The 17,212-nt window shown below is 34.3% G+C and overlaps 4 protein-coding genes across 6 annotated transcripts; 3 read left to right on the forward strand and 1 right to left on the reverse strand.

Moving 5' to 3' along the window:
• Positions 1 to 816: 816 nt before the first annotated feature.
• On the forward strand, positions 817 to 3,708 carry LOC110629606 (protein NRT1/ PTR FAMILY 6.4). The gene is made up of 5 exons (XM_021776651.2): positions 817 to 980; positions 1,058 to 1,178; positions 1,269 to 1,486; positions 1,564 to 2,111; positions 2,544 to 3,708. The coding sequence occupies exons 1-5, from the start codon at positions 978 to 980 to the stop codon at positions 3,430 to 3,432; spliced, it is 1,779 nt and encodes a 592-aa protein (XP_021632343.2). The 5' UTR covers positions 817 to 977; the 3' UTR covers positions 3,433 to 3,708.
• A 617-nt stretch (positions 3,709 to 4,325) lies between these two features.
• Positions 4,326 to 6,714, reverse strand: LOC110629608 (50S ribosomal protein L30). 3 transcript variants are annotated; one of them, XM_021776653.2, is made up of 3 exons: positions 6,587 to 6,714; positions 4,791 to 4,999; positions 4,326 to 4,698 (listed from the first exon to the last, which is right to left on the reverse strand). In XM_021776653.2, the coding sequence occupies exons 2-3, from the start codon at positions 4,980 to 4,982 to the stop codon at positions 4,567 to 4,569; spliced, it is 324 nt and encodes a 107-aa protein (XP_021632345.1). In that variant the 5' UTR covers positions 4,983 to 4,999; positions 6,587 to 6,714; the 3' UTR covers positions 4,326 to 4,566. The 3 variants fall into 3 exon arrangements, with proteins under 3 accessions (XP_021632345.1, XP_021632347.1, XP_021632346.1); XM_021776655.2 differs by having other exon boundaries at positions 6,462 to 6,592; XM_021776654.2 differs by lacking the exon at positions 6,587 to 6,714 and adding an exon at positions 6,031 to 6,055.
• Positions 6,715 to 6,729: 15 nt separating this feature from the next.
• On the forward strand, positions 6,730 to 7,667 carry LOC110629607 (glycine-rich RNA-binding protein 4, mitochondrial). Its single transcript, XM_021776652.2, has 4 exons — positions 6,730 to 6,891; positions 6,989 to 7,057; positions 7,191 to 7,297; positions 7,390 to 7,667. Exons 1-4 carry the CDS (start codon positions 6,798 to 6,800, stop codon positions 7,501 to 7,503), a joined length of 384 nt encoding a protein of 127 aa, XP_021632344.1. The 5' UTR covers positions 6,730 to 6,797; the 3' UTR covers positions 7,504 to 7,667.
• A 3,479-nt stretch (positions 7,668 to 11,146) lies between these two features.
• On the forward strand, positions 11,147 to 14,256 carry LOC110630211 (plant UBX domain-containing protein 4). The gene is made up of 4 exons (XM_021777578.2): positions 11,147 to 11,688; positions 12,796 to 13,081; positions 13,564 to 13,659; positions 13,742 to 14,256. The coding sequence occupies exons 1-4, from the start codon at positions 11,192 to 11,194 to the stop codon at positions 14,132 to 14,134; spliced, it is 1,272 nt and encodes a 423-aa protein (XP_021633270.1). The 5' UTR covers positions 11,147 to 11,191; the 3' UTR covers positions 14,135 to 14,256.
• The last annotated feature ends 2,956 nt before the right edge of the window (positions 14,257 to 17,212 follow it).

The raw sequence follows: 17,212 nt of genomic DNA on the forward strand, positions 1-17,212 counted from the left end.
ACCAACAGGTTCAGAAACCCTTTTCCAAAATTTAAAATTCGTCTCTAAACAAATTAATTGCTTATTTTTTAAGTAAGAGACTAATAATATGGGATTCGACATGAACTTATTATGGAAAAATATACTTTTATCCATTTAATCAAGTTAGATTCGGATATCTTTTTATTAATATTCAAAAAATATTTTATTCGTAATAAAATTAATTCACTCATATTGTAAATTCGATAAGTCAAGCAGATTACTTCTATATTTAGTTATAATAAATTTAAACGGCTAAAAAATTAAATTTGTCCATAAACTATATAGTAGAGACAAAAATATTAAATTTTATTTTTTAATAAATTATCGTTAAAAATTGAGTAAAGTAGCACTTACAGATTTAGCTTGGTGGTACATGTATCTGAGTAAATCTGAGAGATCTCAGGTTCTACTTCCTTAATCTCCATTTAAAAAAAATTAATTAATTAATTTCTTAGTGTGATCTATGCTTTAGTTTATTTGATCTTTTATTAATAATTTATAGGTAAGTTTAGACAAAAAATAAAAGTTGACATTTTCGACCCCAGTAAAGTTAAAGTTTTCGCTAAATTTAGACTGATTTAGGGTTGGATCTATCAATTCAGTGGTTGGACCGGCCAGTTCAATTCAAGCTAATAGCCATGCATCTAATAACTCCAAATGGGGGGGCACATGGTTGTTGGTACATACAATGCAAACAACAAATCATCTAAGTCACTGTTTATGAGTTATCAATGGATACAAGTTGTGGAAACTATGACAACTCTACCACTGCCAAATACTTATCATAATTCCCTCCTAATCATGCAATTTCTCACATTTTTTATACACTACAAACACACAGAGAGAGAGAGAGAACTAAATAGCACCCATCTCCTTCCCAACTCAAATCATTCACTCCTTTTTTATACACCCACCCTTTTCAGAGCTAAAGCATTATCAACTCTCTCTCTTACAAAATGGTAACTGAGCTTCCTTAAAATTTCACCATTTTATTAATTATGGGTTCTTTCTCTTAATCATCTCTCAACTGTAACAGGTTCTAGTATCCAACCATGGAGACAAAGATGGAGCACATCAAGACACTGCTTTGGATTTTCATGGAAATCCAGCAGACAAGTCAAAAACTGGTGGATGGCTTGCTGCAGGGCTGATTTTGGGTGCTTCTGCTTGAACAACAGCTTGTGTTTGTTGATTTTTTTGGATTGTAATGAAGCTATGTTGATCTCCATTGTAATAATTTCTTACAGGAACTGAACTCTCAGAGAGGATATGTGTTATGGGGATAGCAATGAATCTGGTGACATACTTGGTTGGGGATCTGCATATTTCTTCCGCAAAATCTGCGACCATTGTCACCAACTTCTTGGGTACTCTTAATCTCCTAGGTTTACTTGGAGGTTTCTTGGCAGATGCTAAACTTGGTCGGTATTTGACAGTTGCAATCTTTGCATCCATAACAGCTTTGGTAAGCTCCGCATAAATTACTCTCAAGTCCCCGTATTACGTCAAAATTAACTAGTTCGTCCTATTTATCTGCACCAGGGGGTAACTCTATTAACACTGGCAACAACCATCTCCAGCATGAGACCACCACCGTGCAGCGACTACAGAAGACAGCATCATGAATGTGTTGAAGCCAATGGCAAGCAGCTGGCTCTGCTATATGCAGCACTGTACACCATAGCACTTGGTGGTGGAGGTATCAAGTCCAACGTTTCAGGGTTCGGTTCGGATCAGTTCGATTCGACGGATCCCAAGGAGGAGAAGGCTATGATCTTCTTCTTCAATAGGTTCTATTTCTGCATAAGCATAGGTTCATTGTTTGCAGTGATAGTGCTGGTTTATATACAAGATAATGTGGGAAGAGGGTGGGGATATGGAATCTCAGCAGGGACAATGGTGATTGCTGTGGCTGTGTTGATTTGCGGGACAGCTTGGTATCGTTTCAAGAAGCCTCGAGGTAGCCCTTTAACGGTGATATGGAGAGTATTGTTGTTGTCTTGGAAAAAGAGGAATCTTCCTTACCCTTCTCATCCAAGTCTTTTGAATGATTACCACAATTCTAGGGTCCCCCACACTCAGAAGTTCAGGTAAGTTTTGTTCACACCATCAATTATTTCAAACTTACAAAATTACTTTTACCTTGTTGTAAAATTATCAAGTTTTTTCAAATATATGGAAAATTATTTGATGCTCTTAGCATATTAATAAAAATTTAAAAGGTTGATTTTGCTTGTTGATATACTTCTACTTTCTTAGCCTTTATGTTTTCTAAGTTTCCAGATAAATTTAAGCAGTAGAAAATTTCTTATCTATATTAAGCTGTATACACACATGGTGTGTAATAAGATTTGCTCTATGCTACAAAACAATAATGCAAAAGCACACATGAATATGAGAACTCATCACTACCAGACATAGAAGCTATTTTGGGACCAAAATACTAGTTAATCTTCTTCAATATTTTATGTCAGTCAATTTATTTCACATGATTTTCTTTTGCTATGCATGTGAATCGTTAGATGTCTGGACAAGGCTTCAGTTATAGAAGACAACATCTCTGCTGGAGGCAACAAAAACAACCCTTGGATAGTATCCACTGTAATGGAAGTTGAAGAGGTGAAAATGGTACTGAAACTCATCCCCATTTGGTCCACATGCATCCTTTTCTGGACAGTCTATTCTCAGATGACCACTTTCACCATTGAGCAAGCAACCTTCATGGAGAGAAAGCTTGGCTCCTTGCTTGTTCCTTCTGGTTCGTTTTCTGCTTTTCTCATCATCACCATTCTTCTCTTTACGTCCCTTAACGAAAGGCTCTTCGTACCTCTGGCTCGAAATCTTACCCACAACCCCCAAGGACTCACAAGTCTTCAAAGAATTGGTATTGGACTAGTTTTTTCAGTAGCTGCAATGGTGGCCGCTGCTGTTATTGAGAAGGAGAGGAGGATAATAGGTGTTCAACGAAATTCCCAAATAAGTGCTTTTTGGTTAGTTCCGCAATTCTTCCTGGTGGGTGCTGGGGAAGCTTTTGTTTATGTTGGACAACTTGAATTTTTCATCAGAGAAGCACCTGAAAGGATGAAATCAATGAGCACAGGGCTTTTTCTGAGCACACTCTCAATGGGTTTCTTTGTTAGTAGTTTGTTGGTGTCAATAGTTGACAGAGTGACCAACAAGACATGGCTGAGGAGTAATCTGAACAAGGGAAGGTTAAATAACTTCTATTGGTTGCTTGCTTTGCTAGGAACGTTGAACTTCTTTGTTTTCTTGATGTTTTCAATGAGACATCAGTACAAAGTTCGGCTTACACCAGGGGACTCTGGTGAAAAGGATATTAAAGCTTCCAATGACTTGATTGCTGTTGAGATGGAGAAGGTCAGTGATGGAAAAGAGGGAGCTCTGGTGTAATGTTCTCATGTGCCTTTCAATCCTTATTTTGATCTAAATATTCATATTTTACTTGAAATGTACCACGCTTAGTGTAGTAATAAGTACACATTTCGCTTGGCCCAGATTTAGTTCGGTGACTAAAAATATATCGCTCGAAAATAACATTCGAGAGTCCATACCTCAGTTCTCCTACCAATTAGAAATATATATGTTTTCCTTGCATTTTAGACCTAAAAATATATGTACATTTTCCTTTCAGTGTTAGCAGAAAGGCGAAATTGTTGGATTTCTTCACACTTGTCAATTGCTAATTGGCATTAAGTCATTCAATTTTTGGTTTATTTTCATCAATAGTCACTCATATTTTGAGTCATTTTATGGTCATTGAATTTCAATTGCTTATGACAATAACATGCAAGTTTTAATTCACCTTGATCACAATTGGAAAATGGCGAGAAATTTGAGTCATTTGAATGAATATTTTCTTAACCATAATAAAATGGTTTAGTGGGTCCAATGAAAAATTCTCTATTGTGACCTGGAGGACACGTATGTTTCTCCTTTCTCGTCTATTTCCACATCAGATCTTCAACCACGTTTCAATGAAAGTGGCCTGATTAAATCGAATAAATCATTTGCAAGAAAATAATTCAAATGAATTCTTTCAAAATCATACCTACATTCTTAAATGATAACTTCCAGAGACCATCAGTAAATATAGTCCTCTAATTTTCACTCATTGAAAGCAGTTAAAACTTACGATGCAATATTGTGTGAAATGTGCACAACGTTAAAAAGATTAAAGAAAAAGAAATTCCTAGGCCTGTAATCCAATATATCACAACATCATTTAAGAAAAAAATCATTTATCAAAACATCAAAAGAAAAATTCAATTTGTATACCAGTGTCATACGATTGTAATATTGCTACTTCAAGAACTTCGAAAAATATTTTTGAGATGATCAGAGTTAGATACACAAGTGTATCTATTATGTCAAGTAAACTAAACAAAGCTCCGAGAATTCAGTTCATTAAATCAGCCGTACTACAGAAAATACATTGCCAAAAAAACATACCCCATGAGCAACAGACGCATACTAAAGAAACAGAGAGCTGACCTCTAAAGGACTATATAAAACAGATGGAATGATCTAGGAAGAATTGCTTGCATGCGCAGGTGAGTGGCTAATGACCAAAGGGGGACGTAGTGATCCATGGTTTGCCTCGTTTTGTTTGCGGGCCTTGTACATCTCTTCTGTCTCAATCACGACTAACCTCTTTACCTGCAGAGTAAAATAAATAGTATATTGAAGACAAGGACCATACAGTATAAGCTATGTAAAGTTAAAAGGATTTATTCAGCTTATATTAAAACCTGTTGGAGCATTCCCCTGACAGTGGGCGTATTCCATCGCATAACAGTACGGTTGCATTTGCGAAGACGCAATGCCTCTAAGGTACGTCTATGAAGTCTCCTGGTTCCTGGAATGCCCCTCACTAAGGTTATATATAAGTTAGGACTCCATGCAATTGGAACTTGGGCTTTGAAAGCCTTGAATGCATTCATGTCTTTCACTCTTGCACCTGCATCACCCACTAATACATTTTAGCTTTATCTCATGATATAAGCAAATGGAGTTGCACTACAATGACAAAACTGGAAGACAGATTATGATAAATGAAGAGTTGAAATTTGGCATGGTAAATATTTGACTGCCATCAACCTGAAACACACACACGCACACATATATATAAGAGAGAGGGGGGTATATAATCAAGGTAAATAGTGGATTTCCCTGTTTGATATGCATAGCGAATGCAGATATCTTTGAAGAGGATGAAAAATTCAGATAGGAATCAACAAACTTTTATATCAGAAAAACATATGTAAAATTTAGCCAACGAAATGAAATTCAAATACAAAACAGAGAAATCCAACTGAAAGTGAAAATTTAAAAAAGAAGCTTGATCCTTCATAATTTTTGCAAATTGAAAGGGGAAGCTTGATCCTCCTCCAATAAAATGAAAAGCAACGAAATGAAACAAAAATGAAATTATGAAAATAACAAAATTCTCGTAGTTTGCAGCTAAATTTAAATTGCCTCACATCATATGGAAATTATGCATGCAACATGAGATTAAAATACAAATGCGAGAAATTTGATTATCCACTCTGCTGCCTACACTCTAATAGCATGTTTGGTTCACTTTTGCAAGAGAAAATAAAGTGTGACAGTGCACGCATGTGTTTGTGTGTGTATTTATATATTAATCTTATCTATGATTCTCGCTCCAAGTTTACTTTTTCATACGATAAAATACAATTTAATGTTAGTCTTAAGAACTACACTTAAAACAAATGTTATTTTTTACACCTAAATTGCAATGAGTCGAATAAATAAGACTACAATGAATTTAGGCTCCTCATATACCAAACAAGAAATGGAATCATATCCTAGGGCATTCATATCCAAGCACACTAAATGTTACCTAAATCCTCATCTTTTTTAAAAATTTCATTGGATATTTGGTTTTCTTACTCTAAAAACTGAAAATCAGTTTAACATTTTCCAGTGTGTTTTTTCATTTTTCCTACAAACTGATTTTTGCTTAACTGAAAAAGCAAGAAGACAGCAATCCACTGCAGCTTCAAACTATTTCCAATCACCTAACCTGCAAAATCTACAAAATGGGAATAGGAAATATCTTCTCACAACAGCAGCAACCTCTCACTATCACAATCAAATCTGAAACATTATAACTCAATCCTCATCCTTCAAAAAAAAACACCTTATCACCATTCTTCAGATGGAAATCCGAAATAACAGTAGACGAGAGAGTATAGCAAAGGATTACAAGTTGATATAACAAATTCATTTGGAAAACCTGGGAGGTAATAATTTTGTCAATTTCATAATTTTTTTATATGTAAATGAGAAGACCCTAATTATTCAATTGAGTGAATCAAACCCAGACCAACGTTTCCTGTAAACACTCTTTGAGGGTTAGCAGAATCAAATCAAATATAATCACCACTACATGATACCTATACCGCCGAAGTAGCCATAGCTATTAAGAATCAAAAGAGGCGAAACTATAGCAAATAACAGGCAGAAGCAATTGAAAGAGAAACAGAGGCGGAGGCGGAGGCGAAGGCCATTGAGAACTCACCTCGAATTTGACCTGTAACGGAGCTTGTTTACTGGTGAACCTGAAAATTAGCGCAGAAGGTTTTCTTAAGAAATAGGCCTATGCCTGTCAAGCCCAACTTAACCGGCCCGTATTATATAGACTTTAGGGTACACATAAGTAGGCCCAGTAACCCAAGTTTGCGGTCCTCTTCTGCGAGGCAGGAGGCAGAGCGCCAGTGAGCCAATTAACAATGAATAGAGCCATCCTCTCCATCGCTAAAAGAGCTGCAACTACAGTTCAAAACTCTGCTTCAGCGGCACCCAATAGTAAACTATTTGTTGCAGGTCTCTTTCTCTTTCCCTCTATCACCCATTTGTTATTTATGCTTTTGTATAATTGTATGGCTATTTTGCTAATGGAGGGCATTTGTGTATGTTGAAGGTTTGTCATGGTCAGTTGATGAGAAATCCTTAAAAGATGCTTTCTCTTCGTTCGGAGATGTTACTGAAGGTACTGATATACAATCCACCAATGACATCGTTTAACAGCATAACTCTTTTTAATTAAGTAGTCATCCACCCGTTCGACTAAATGCCTACATGAACATAAATTATTATCTTATCTTTTGGTGTTTGTGTTTCAGTTAAGATAACATATGATAAAGACAGTGGCAGGTCAAGAGGCTTTGGGTTTGTTAGTTTCTCAAAAGTAGATGAGGCTGTATGTGCAAAAGATGCCATGGATGGCAAGGTGAGTTGTTGTTCTCATGGACTTGAAAGTGTTGAATTCTTGTGAAGTAGATAAAACTACCAAATACAGAGATAGCTTTCCTTTCATTGCAGGCATTGTTGGGTCGATCATTGAGAATAAGCTTTGCACTTGAAAGGGTTCGTGGTGGACCAGTGATTGTCCCTCGCCTTTCAGACAGTGGAGATCACTATAATCGCAATGGTTGAAAGTTGGAACTCCTTCGAATTTGAGCAATGAACTGTGTGTTGTAATTGTAACAATGGAGATGAATAATGTATTTTTTTCTTTTATGGCAAAGTGAAATTATATTCATAAAAAATTATAGTATCATATGAAAATTGGAGAGACAGGATCCTACTCCTTTAGATCAGTTTGTCGTATTTGTTGGTCGTCTTACACAGTTTACAGCCTGCACCAATCCCATCCACCGACTGAAGCATAGCAGCATCACAGTTTACATTTCATAAAACCCATGGAGGCTTGGTTCACATTAGCATACCATCCTGTCCCGAGTCATCGTTAACGCCAGCGGGATCGGTCTCCTTAGGTTGAGCAGCTTGCTAACTCTGCAGAAAAGTAGAAGCCAAAGAAGAGACTCAATCCACCGATGATCTTTTTTCCTACCACATTGTAACAGTTCGAACACAATTTGCCTGGACTTGCTATGGTGCTACTGCTATATCAGGTACAATTACTAAACTAAATCAGTACTAGACCGTCCAATAATGTGGTTAGGTAAGCTTGTGTTTGAGCGATTCCATCTCGTTTATAACAGGTTTAAATAATATTTGAAGACTTTTTTCACTTTGTTTAAAATAGTTAATTCAAGTTTTCTAAATAGATTTAATCTAGAATATTTTATATTACTTGCATTTAATTTTCTCAGTCAATAGTGAGATTGTCACACAAACAACCTCCGCTACATTGTTTGTATAAAACCAAAATAACCATGCATATTAAACATACCTCCATGTAACAATTTCGAAGCAAAAAAGACAAATTCATGCATTAAAATGCTGCATTGATGACTCCCTTCAACCGGAACTCTTTAGCCACGTTGCATGAAATAAAACATCATCCACAGACTCAGTCCCCGAAGCACCCCCTTGTGGGGATTCTGGCATGATGCACTCTTAGAATATACTAGCTGGTATTAATAATCAATTATCAGTTAATCTCGGTTATCTATTAGCCACCATTGGACCAAACAGATACAGTAAATAATAGGATCAATTAGTTTTTTTTTAATCCTTCAATTATGTCAACAATAGCACATGTATCTTTTGATTTTTTTACTATATATTAAAATGAGCAATTTTCTGGCGAACTCAAAAACTATATATTAAAATGATTAAAATATGTAATAATTATAATAATAAGAGAATAGAAGTTGTGAGAATATAGATACATGTATAAATAGGGAGCATTGTAAATAATTTCAGGGGGAAGAATTCAATAATACAACAATTCTTTCTCTATATTTCTCTCCCGCTCTCTCTCTCTCAATTCTATTTTCTCTCCCCATTTAATCTGATTCTTTCTCTCATCTCATGATCTAATCTTCTGCTTCTCATCTTAATTTCTTCTCTTTGACATTTCTAAATGTTGTTCTTAATCTCTCTTCTTGACAAATTGGTATCAGAGCCTATAATCCACAGGTACTAAATTTTAAGTTTTTCTTATGTTCTCATCTTATGCTTCTTTTGCTTTTCTTTTTATAATTCTTTCTTCTTTCTTTCTTGAATTTGTTGGAAATCCAAGAAATATCAAGATTCTGATCATTTTACCTCTCTAACTCTCTCTACTTTGCATTTCTTTCCCTTCTTTCTCTACTATTTCTTCTATTTTTCTCCCTTTCCTCTATTGCTTGAAGTTGTTGAATTTTCTTGATTTTCTTCTTTTCTTGAAGTTCTTGAATATGTAACAATTGGACTCTTTTCTCTTCTTCTACTTCTTTTCTCATCCAATCTTTTCCGTAGACCATTCCAGGGCTCTGTTTCTATTTCTTGCTCTTGATTAATTCAGGGCTGATCTTGTTTTGGATTTTTGTTTCCTTATTTTTTTTTATTATGAAAGACTAATATTGGGAGCAAATGCTGCTGGAACTTTTTTTTTTGTCTGAGAAAGCTGCTGGAACTTGAACAAGCCATTGGCAAAGCTATTGACCGAGCATTTAAAACAATAGAGGAGGGGCTGGATAAAAGATGGGAGAAGTTGGAAATATTGTTTCAAGAAAAAATGAAGTTAGAAGGCTCAGTTTAAAGAAATATGGAAAATGTGACAATAGATTCCAATAAAGAAATATTTGATGTGCAGATATTGAATGTAGATGAGGAGCAAGTGAAAGTTCATGTTCGACTTGCTACTGTTATTGTTGAAGAGAATTCAAAAAATGGCTTAATGTTAAGGCTCATACTTCAACCAAGAGATGGATGTCAAGGCTGATACGTCTAAACCTACAGATTTTTTCAGTTATGATATCCCAGAAAATAATCCAAAACGATTTTCGATGGTGGTAGGATAGAGGGAAGTGGTTTGAATTGATGAACTTAGAAGGTGAACAGGTGAATGTTGTTTCACCCTTAATGACATCTACAAATTCATGGCTTAAATTGGATGACTCAATGGCAATCAAGGTTGGTGAATAGATTCATCTTGAGTTTCATTGTTGTGAGTTGGAGACGTTTCCTTTGAGATTGTACTTTTCAAAGAGGATGAATATAAGAGATGGCAGAGAAAGAAAATGAAAATAAATGTTTGTCATTAAAGAGATGAGATATGGTGGATGATTCAGTTCTAGCATTCAAGTGCAGCTCCTACCTTAGCATTTCGGATACTTAAACAGAAGGCCTTTTATTCATAGAAACTTTTGGTTACATTCGTTCTTGAGGATAGAATGATCTCAATAATTCTAATAAGAGAGTAGGGGCTATGAGAATATAGATAACATATATAAATAGGGAGCTTTTAGGAGAGAATTCAATAATACAACGATTCCTTCTCTATTTCTTTCTAGCTCTCTCTCTTCTATTTTCTCTTACCATCTAATTTGATTCATTCTCTCATCTCAATCTAATTTCTACTTCTCATCTCAAATTCTTCTCTTTCTCACTTCTAAATTTTATTTTCACTCTCTGTGCTTGACAAAATATCCTTAATAATAATTTATTTTATATATTTATACTTGAAAAAGTATATGTATTTTTATCAATTTTATATTTTAAAATTTATAATTCGATTTATATTAAAATAATAACTCGTGCAATTATTAACAAATAATGATAATTTCTAAATATTATAAAAAATATTTACATAAAAATCATATAATAAAATATTTTTTTGATATAAATTAAATTATAAAGTATAAAGTAAAAATGAGGTGACTCATATGTTTTTTTATATTTTTTTAATTAATAATTAAATTTTTTAAAATATTTTTTAGTATTTAATAAAATTTAATATATTTAAAATAGATATAATTAAAAAATTAATAAAAATTATATTTTTTAATATAAAAATTATAAAAAAAGATAAATTAATATTTAATGGTTAATTTATAAAAATATAAAATAAATTATAATTAAAGGAATTATTTTATTACAACATAAAATTTTATAATTAAATTTATAAATAAACAGGTCACATTATATATTTTATTAAATTTTAAAAATTAAAATGTAATTTATTTTAGTTAAAAATTATTTTTAATTGATATTAGTAAGAAAAATATCAATTTATTGACGGAATGGAATCAGTGATTGTGTTTGTACCAGATTAAATCACAAATACCTATTTGGAAAAAAACTGTGGTTTAAGTTTTTTATAATTATCCCTTCATATAAATGCCGATAGCGGATTAACGAAGAAGTTTGGCCTGAGATTTACACAGCTGCCATGGAGGACAACACAGACACAGCTGCTCTTATCAATTCTTTCTGCGAGATCACCTCCTCCTCCAAGGAAGAAGCCCTCTTCTTCCTCGAGAGTCACCAATGGAATCTCGGCTCCGCCGTGTCTACTTTCCTTGACAGCAACAATTCTATTAATAACAATATCGACGACCATGCTTCGCTTCCCATCGCTCCTCCTGCTCCTGTTGCGAACTCTCCCTCTCATTCTTCCTCGCCTTCGGAGTCTCAATCTCCCAATTATTCTCCATCGCAATCTCCGTCTCGCTCTCGCTCTCGCTCTCCTTCTCCGACGCCGTCTCGGGTCCCTTATCGGCTTCGATCGAGGGGTAAGAGGCCGGTTAAGTCTGTGGCTGATGGGAGTAGGACGCGTGGAGGAATTCGCACGCTTGCTGATCTGAATCGGACTCCTGAGGTTGCATTGGGGAGTGACGATGACGACGATGATGAGCGACAACAGTATTACACTGGTGGCGAGAAAAGGTAACCTTTTTTGTTCCAAAGCTCCGACTCAGAAAATTAAAATTCAATGTAGTGTTTTGGGATCGGTGGCATTAGATCATGAATTCTTCGATAGAGCTTGATAGCAGTTGATTAGATTCTTCGATCATTGCTTGATACCTGCATAACTCACCTGTTTCATAACTCTGAACTGTCAATTCTTATCACCGTTTATTAAGCTGTCTTGGGGTTAGTTTAGTGCTATTACTTGTAAAGACTTAGATTTTTTTGGAACAAGCGGATTATGGAAATTTAATTAAAATTCATTAGCAAATCCACATTTTACATGTTTGTAATCTCATAAAATTCAATTGATAATGAGGAGAAATTGATTAAGTAAATTGCAAAGATGATAGATTGGTATCATTTTGGTTCCTAATACTGTTGGAGAAAAGTGGCAAATAGGAGGATGGGCAATACAGGAAGAAGGGGAGGAGGAGGAGGAGGGAATTCTTTAATTAAATTGCAAATAAAATTAACTTTGTATTCATTTTGTTCCTGATACAGTTGGAGACAAGTGCAAAAAGGAGGATATGCAATAGAAGAAGGGGAGACTTTCATTGCTATGCTGATGGATATTCACTATTTAACCTCTTCTTAATTTTTCTTCTTTCTTTATATATCTTTGTCACTTCAATGTTTTTTGCTTCTATATTGAAAGTTGTCTTTCACTTGCCCTATTGTGCAGATTGTCAACTGTATTTGTTCCATGTAATACTTATCTTCCTTTCTTAAAGGAAAGGAAAAAAAGAAGAAAAATTAACTTGTAAAATAAATATCTGTAATTATCATTGGTATTGGTATTTTTTTTTTTAAAAAAAAAAACTTAACTAAACTTGGCTGCCCAGATATTTTGCAGCTCTATGCATAATTTCGGTGAAATGCATATTTTGCTGTCACATTGGTATAATTTCTTCACACTTGTTGACTATGAATTGTTAACCAGAATCTAAGCTTTATCCATGTTTCAGATGTATTTCACCTGATTATATGAGATGGTCTGACACCAGATTGTATATTTTCTGTGAATCTGGGTATGAGCGTAAATATTGTGGCATACTTCACCGTGCATTTAATTTTTGGTTGCAGTGGGATGCTGGTCCAAGACCCTACCAGACGATATGATGCAGATGCCGTTTTTACTCAAGCTAGACATTCAGGAGCTGTGGAAAGGCCTGCTGATTACCTACAGTCTTCTTCAAGTTCAAGAAGCTTCACTGGAACAGGGAGATTACTTTCAGGTGAGACAGTTCCATCTGCTCCTCAACCACCTGAGGTTGTTCATCACACTGTCACTCTTTGGAGGAATGGCTTTACTGTAGATGATGGACCTTTGCGAAGTTTTGATGATCCTGCCAATGCATCATTCTTGGAGGTAATACTTGATTATTTTCAGAAATTACTTGAATCATAATTGCTGATAATCATAATACGCTGTAGTGCATGTATGATGCATGTCTATAGGATAAGGTCAACAGACCACTGGACGTGAGGCCTTAAGGGATGATTGTTTAATCCAATTAATTCATCTTGTTTAAGGGTAAACTTTTGTTTTAACTGATGACTGAATGGTAATTTGATTTGAGTGCATGCTAGATTTGTAAATTATTTCAGATGAAATAGGTTGATGGATTTATGTTATGATATGCCTTTATTTGTTTCAGCTTCTTGGATGATAAACTTTTTCATGGTAAAATACAGATGATAAACTTTTTCATGGTAAATTATTTGTCATAGGAAAATTCTTTTTTCTGCTTTCTCCAACTTAAATTGGAGGGTGATGTTAGAACGCAGCAATAGAAGGATTCTCTGTTACTAATGTGCATTCTTATGACTTATAGCATCTTAATAATGCAGAGCATCAAGAAGTCTGAGTGCCCCTTGGAGCTTGAGCCAGCAGATAGGAGAACTCAGGTCCATCTTGATCTGATGAGACGGGAGGAAAATTACTCAGTGAGTCATTTGTTTATCCCATTTGTTTCATGTCTTTACCCTTTCATTATTATTACCATTTTCATCTTTACTTTTCACACAGGAACCAGAGAAACCCCAAACTCCATTCAAAGGCTTGGGAAGAACTTTGTGCAGCAGCAGTGGCAGTGTCAACCCAGCAACTGCCTCCAATCCAACGTCTCCCACTATTCCGAGTAAGATGGTTCCATCGCCAGAAGTAGGCCTAGTTGTAGATTCTTCAGCACCAACTACGTCAATTCAGGTTAGGTTAGCGGATGGCACACGTATGGTTGCACGTTTCAACTTACATCATACTATCAGAGATGTACGTGCCTTCATTGAGGCATCAAGACCAGGAGGGGCAAGAAATTACCAACTGCAGACAATGGGGTTCCCTCCCAAACAACTCACAGATCCAGAGCAGACAATAGAGGAGGCTGGCATAGCAAGTTCTGTTGTTATACAGAAATTCTAAACAGATAGTTGGTGGGTTATTTACTTTGTTCTGTAACATTCCTGACATATTAGGTTCCATTTCCTTTTATTAAGGGACCCAGTGGAAATTCAATTCTATTTAGTTTGAATGTATTTCGTTCCCCTCTCTTTGTTTCCTGCAGAGTGAATATTTTCATTGAATAACTACAGAAGATCTATTTAAAACAAGGTAATCTTGGAATCCATGTTGGTGAATGTAACATTTGTTTGCTATGGAGGAAGAGTCTAGTGTGAAACTGGGCTGGTCTCTTATGGGTTGGAACAAAGGCACAAATAGAGTTGTATTTTGGTCCTATTCCACGATAGTAGCTGTTTTGTTGGTAGATGTTCTTTTAACCAAAAGTTGGAGAGAGAACTTTTCATGATTTGCTCTCACGACCTTCAAATGCATATGGGGGATGTGGAGTAGAAACTAACCTATTTGGTATCATCAATAAGCTTATAGACTCTTGAACTGTTGCATTTAGAAAAACTGTCCAATTAGAGCTGTTTGGGATTAGGTATTGTTATTTCGATTTTGATTACTATCAACTAATCGATGCTCAAACCCAACTGGGTGTACAAGCACAGATAGTATGCAATAATATATAAAATTATAAGACGATGACATATAAAATTATAAAATTAATTTTAATTAAAAAATGGCATCAAAGAATATATCAAAGCATATTCTTATATATCTCCATAAAAGGTAAAATATATGGAGCTCTTTTTTTATCTTGATAAAAGAGTTTCTCTTCCTTTTTATTCTTTTAACTTCTTTCTCCTCTTTTCTATGATACTTTTCACTGCATTTTCTATCATTAAAATTTTATTTTAAAAATTTTAAAATTTTTAAAATTAATCTAAATATTGGAAGGTCTCCACTGGAATATTTCGATAAACTCCTGAGCTCATTTTCTCTATTTTGTAAATTTTTATTTTTAAATTTTACATTGTGAAATCTATATGATATGATAGAGTTATAGAAAAAATTTTTATCACCAAACATGATAAATGAGTTAAATAAAGAACTTGTTTAAATTAAAATTTTTACAAATATTTAATTTTTAGATGTAGGAGATCAGTCCAGCTAGTAAAATTTATTAACTTTATAAACAAAGGCAACTTAATGTAAAGGAAACAATTCAGAAGCATTAGGGAACACACAAATTAATGGAATTGAAGGAGAATTCAACACAAAAGAAGGGTAAGATAGAGCAAAATAGAGAATGCCATGAAAGGAAACGGGAAATAGCCACTGCAAATTGATTGGTTAAAAAGCTCAACATCCTTCAAGCTTAGCTACTATAAAATCATTTCCCTTGTGTACTAAGGCCTCCTCCATTATGAACTTATGTCCTCGAAGGTTGAAATTTAGGCTCTTTTATTTCACTGAAATATTTTTTTTTAAAAAATATTCTACATAAAAAAATTAATCTACAAAAAATTTAGAAGAAAATAGAATTTCTGTGACAAAATGAGTGACAGTAGATACCTTTGTTGCAAATATTTTTATTATCGCTGAATACATGACGGATTTGCCATCCGTTGCAAAAAAAAAACTTAATTACCAACTAAACATAATGGATTAGGAAAAAGATTTGAACAATTTCCAATAGCTTTTAGATAGATTAGCGACAGATTCAAAGGCAATTAGCAACGGATTTTAATCCATGGCTGATTCCATCATATATTACAATAAGAGCCCCAATTTTAAGATTCTGTTAAATACCTTGCCCACTCCAATATTAATAAGATGGATTTAGATATTTTTTAAATGGATTCTGATTTTTTTTAATAATTAATTTAATCCTTAATAAGTTATTAAGAATAATAAATGAAGTTCACAATATTGTATTATATAATTGAATTTATTTTATAAAATCTATATCTCTCTTCTCCCTTATAATAATGTACAAATATATATCAGATATTTTTTTTTCTCTGAGTTATATATAATTCCTTATATTCAATACTATTCTCTTCCTACCACTATTTCTTTCGATTAAATTGCTTATCATTTCTTAATACTCTATATTTTTTTATATTTAAATTATTTTTAAGAAAAATGATATTCTCTTTTTAAAAATTTTATTAATATTACCATATAAATTTATTAATATTTTTTATTTTTAAATTAAAATTAAATAATTGGAAAATATTTTTTTGAGAAAAATATTTTTTAAATGCTCAAATTACCGTAATTTTTTAACATGGAATGCGATACAAACAAGCAGCTGATCCAAGAAAGTCATGGCTCGTTGATCTGCATTCAAACGCTGGAATAACAGTCCAATCCATGTAGAAATTGAATGAGCATCACTCCACCAGCTTAATCCGCTGCGTAACCATAAGGCCTTAGAAAAGGAGCAGTCGTACAGACTATGAATTATTGTTTCATCACATTCAGCAGATACTGGACAATAATTCTGCACTTCGACCCTACGTTGAACAAGTCGTGATAGCACAGAAGATGGTTTGATACCTCCCTCCATACAAAATTCAAGATCTTCTTTAGCACATCCACCTTTCACAGGCCTAACCACAAATATGCAGAAATAGAAGGTAAGTGGTATAGGCCATTTACCAGTAACCTGTAGCCACTCTTTACCGAATAAATCCCTCTGCGTTCCTCCAACCAGAACCAAGAATTATCAATGGTGGTGTAACTGACCAGGATCCTCAGGATTGCTGCTTTCTCTTCCGAAGAAAACAATGAATGTAGGGCCTTATATTATCCCATGATAGGTTATCCTCCCCTTTAATATCTACAACCACCAAATTTGCAACACCTGAGTTGTTTGTAGAGGTGATCTGAAAACCTTGTAGTTATAGTTAAAATGAGAAATAGGTGATTCCATTCATTAGAGAGGTTTTACATTTGTATTTATACAGCAGAATAATGTGTGAGAACCCTAACTAAGAAACGTATACAACAACTATTATGATAACAACTAGTAGCTAACAGAATAACAAACTTTGGTTAAGATAAATTCTTATCTCCTAATACCCTCCCGCAAGATGGCAGACCGTGAAGAAATGCCAATCTTGTCACACCATTTATTAAAAGCTTGCG

The sequence above is a fragment of the Manihot esculenta genome, chromosome 13, assembly GCF_001659605.2.
Source record: "Manihot esculenta cultivar AM560-2 chromosome 13, M.esculenta_v8, whole genome shotgun sequence".
NCBI classification, from domain to species: Eukaryota; Viridiplantae; Streptophyta; class Magnoliopsida; order Malpighiales; family Euphorbiaceae; genus Manihot; species Manihot esculenta.

Coding starts and splice junctions, on each gene's coding strand:
- LOC110629606 (XM_021776651.2), top strand. Junction 1,179..1,268: donor TGCTGCAGGGCTGATTTTGG/GTGCTTCTGCTT, acceptor AATTTCTTACAG/GAACTGAACTCTCAGAGAGG. Junction 2,112..2,543: donor CCCCACACTCAGAAGTTCAG/GTAAGTTTTGTT, acceptor GTGAATCGTTAG/ATGTCTGGACAAGGCTTCAG.
- LOC110629608 (XM_021776653.2), bottom strand. CDS start 4,982: ATGAATGCATTCAAGGCTTTCAAAGCCCAAGTTCCAATTGCATGGAGT. Junction 4,699..4,790: donor TCAGGGGAATGCTCCAACAG/GTTTTAATATAA, acceptor TTTACTCTGCAG/GTAAAGAGGTTAGTCGTGAT.
- LOC110629607 (XM_021776652.2), top strand. CDS start 6,798: ATGAATAGAGCCATCCTCTCCATCGCTAAAAGAGCTGCAACTACAGTT. Junction 7,058..7,190: donor GTTCGGAGATGTTACTGAAG/GTACTGATATAC, acceptor TTTGTGTTTCAG/TTAAGATAACATATGATAAA. Junction 7,298..7,389: donor AAGATGCCATGGATGGCAAG/GTGAGTTGTTGT, acceptor CTTTCATTGCAG/GCATTGTTGGGTCGATCATT.
- LOC110630211 (XM_021777578.2), top strand. CDS start 11,192: ATGGAGGACAACACAGACACAGCTGCTCTTATCAATTCTTTCTGCGAG. Junction 11,689..12,795: donor TACACTGGTGGCGAGAAAAG/GTAACCTTTTTT, acceptor TTTTGGTTGCAG/TGGGATGCTGGTCCAAGACC. Junction 13,082..13,563: donor CCAATGCATCATTCTTGGAG/GTAATACTTGAT, acceptor TTAATAATGCAG/AGCATCAAGAAGTCTGAGTG.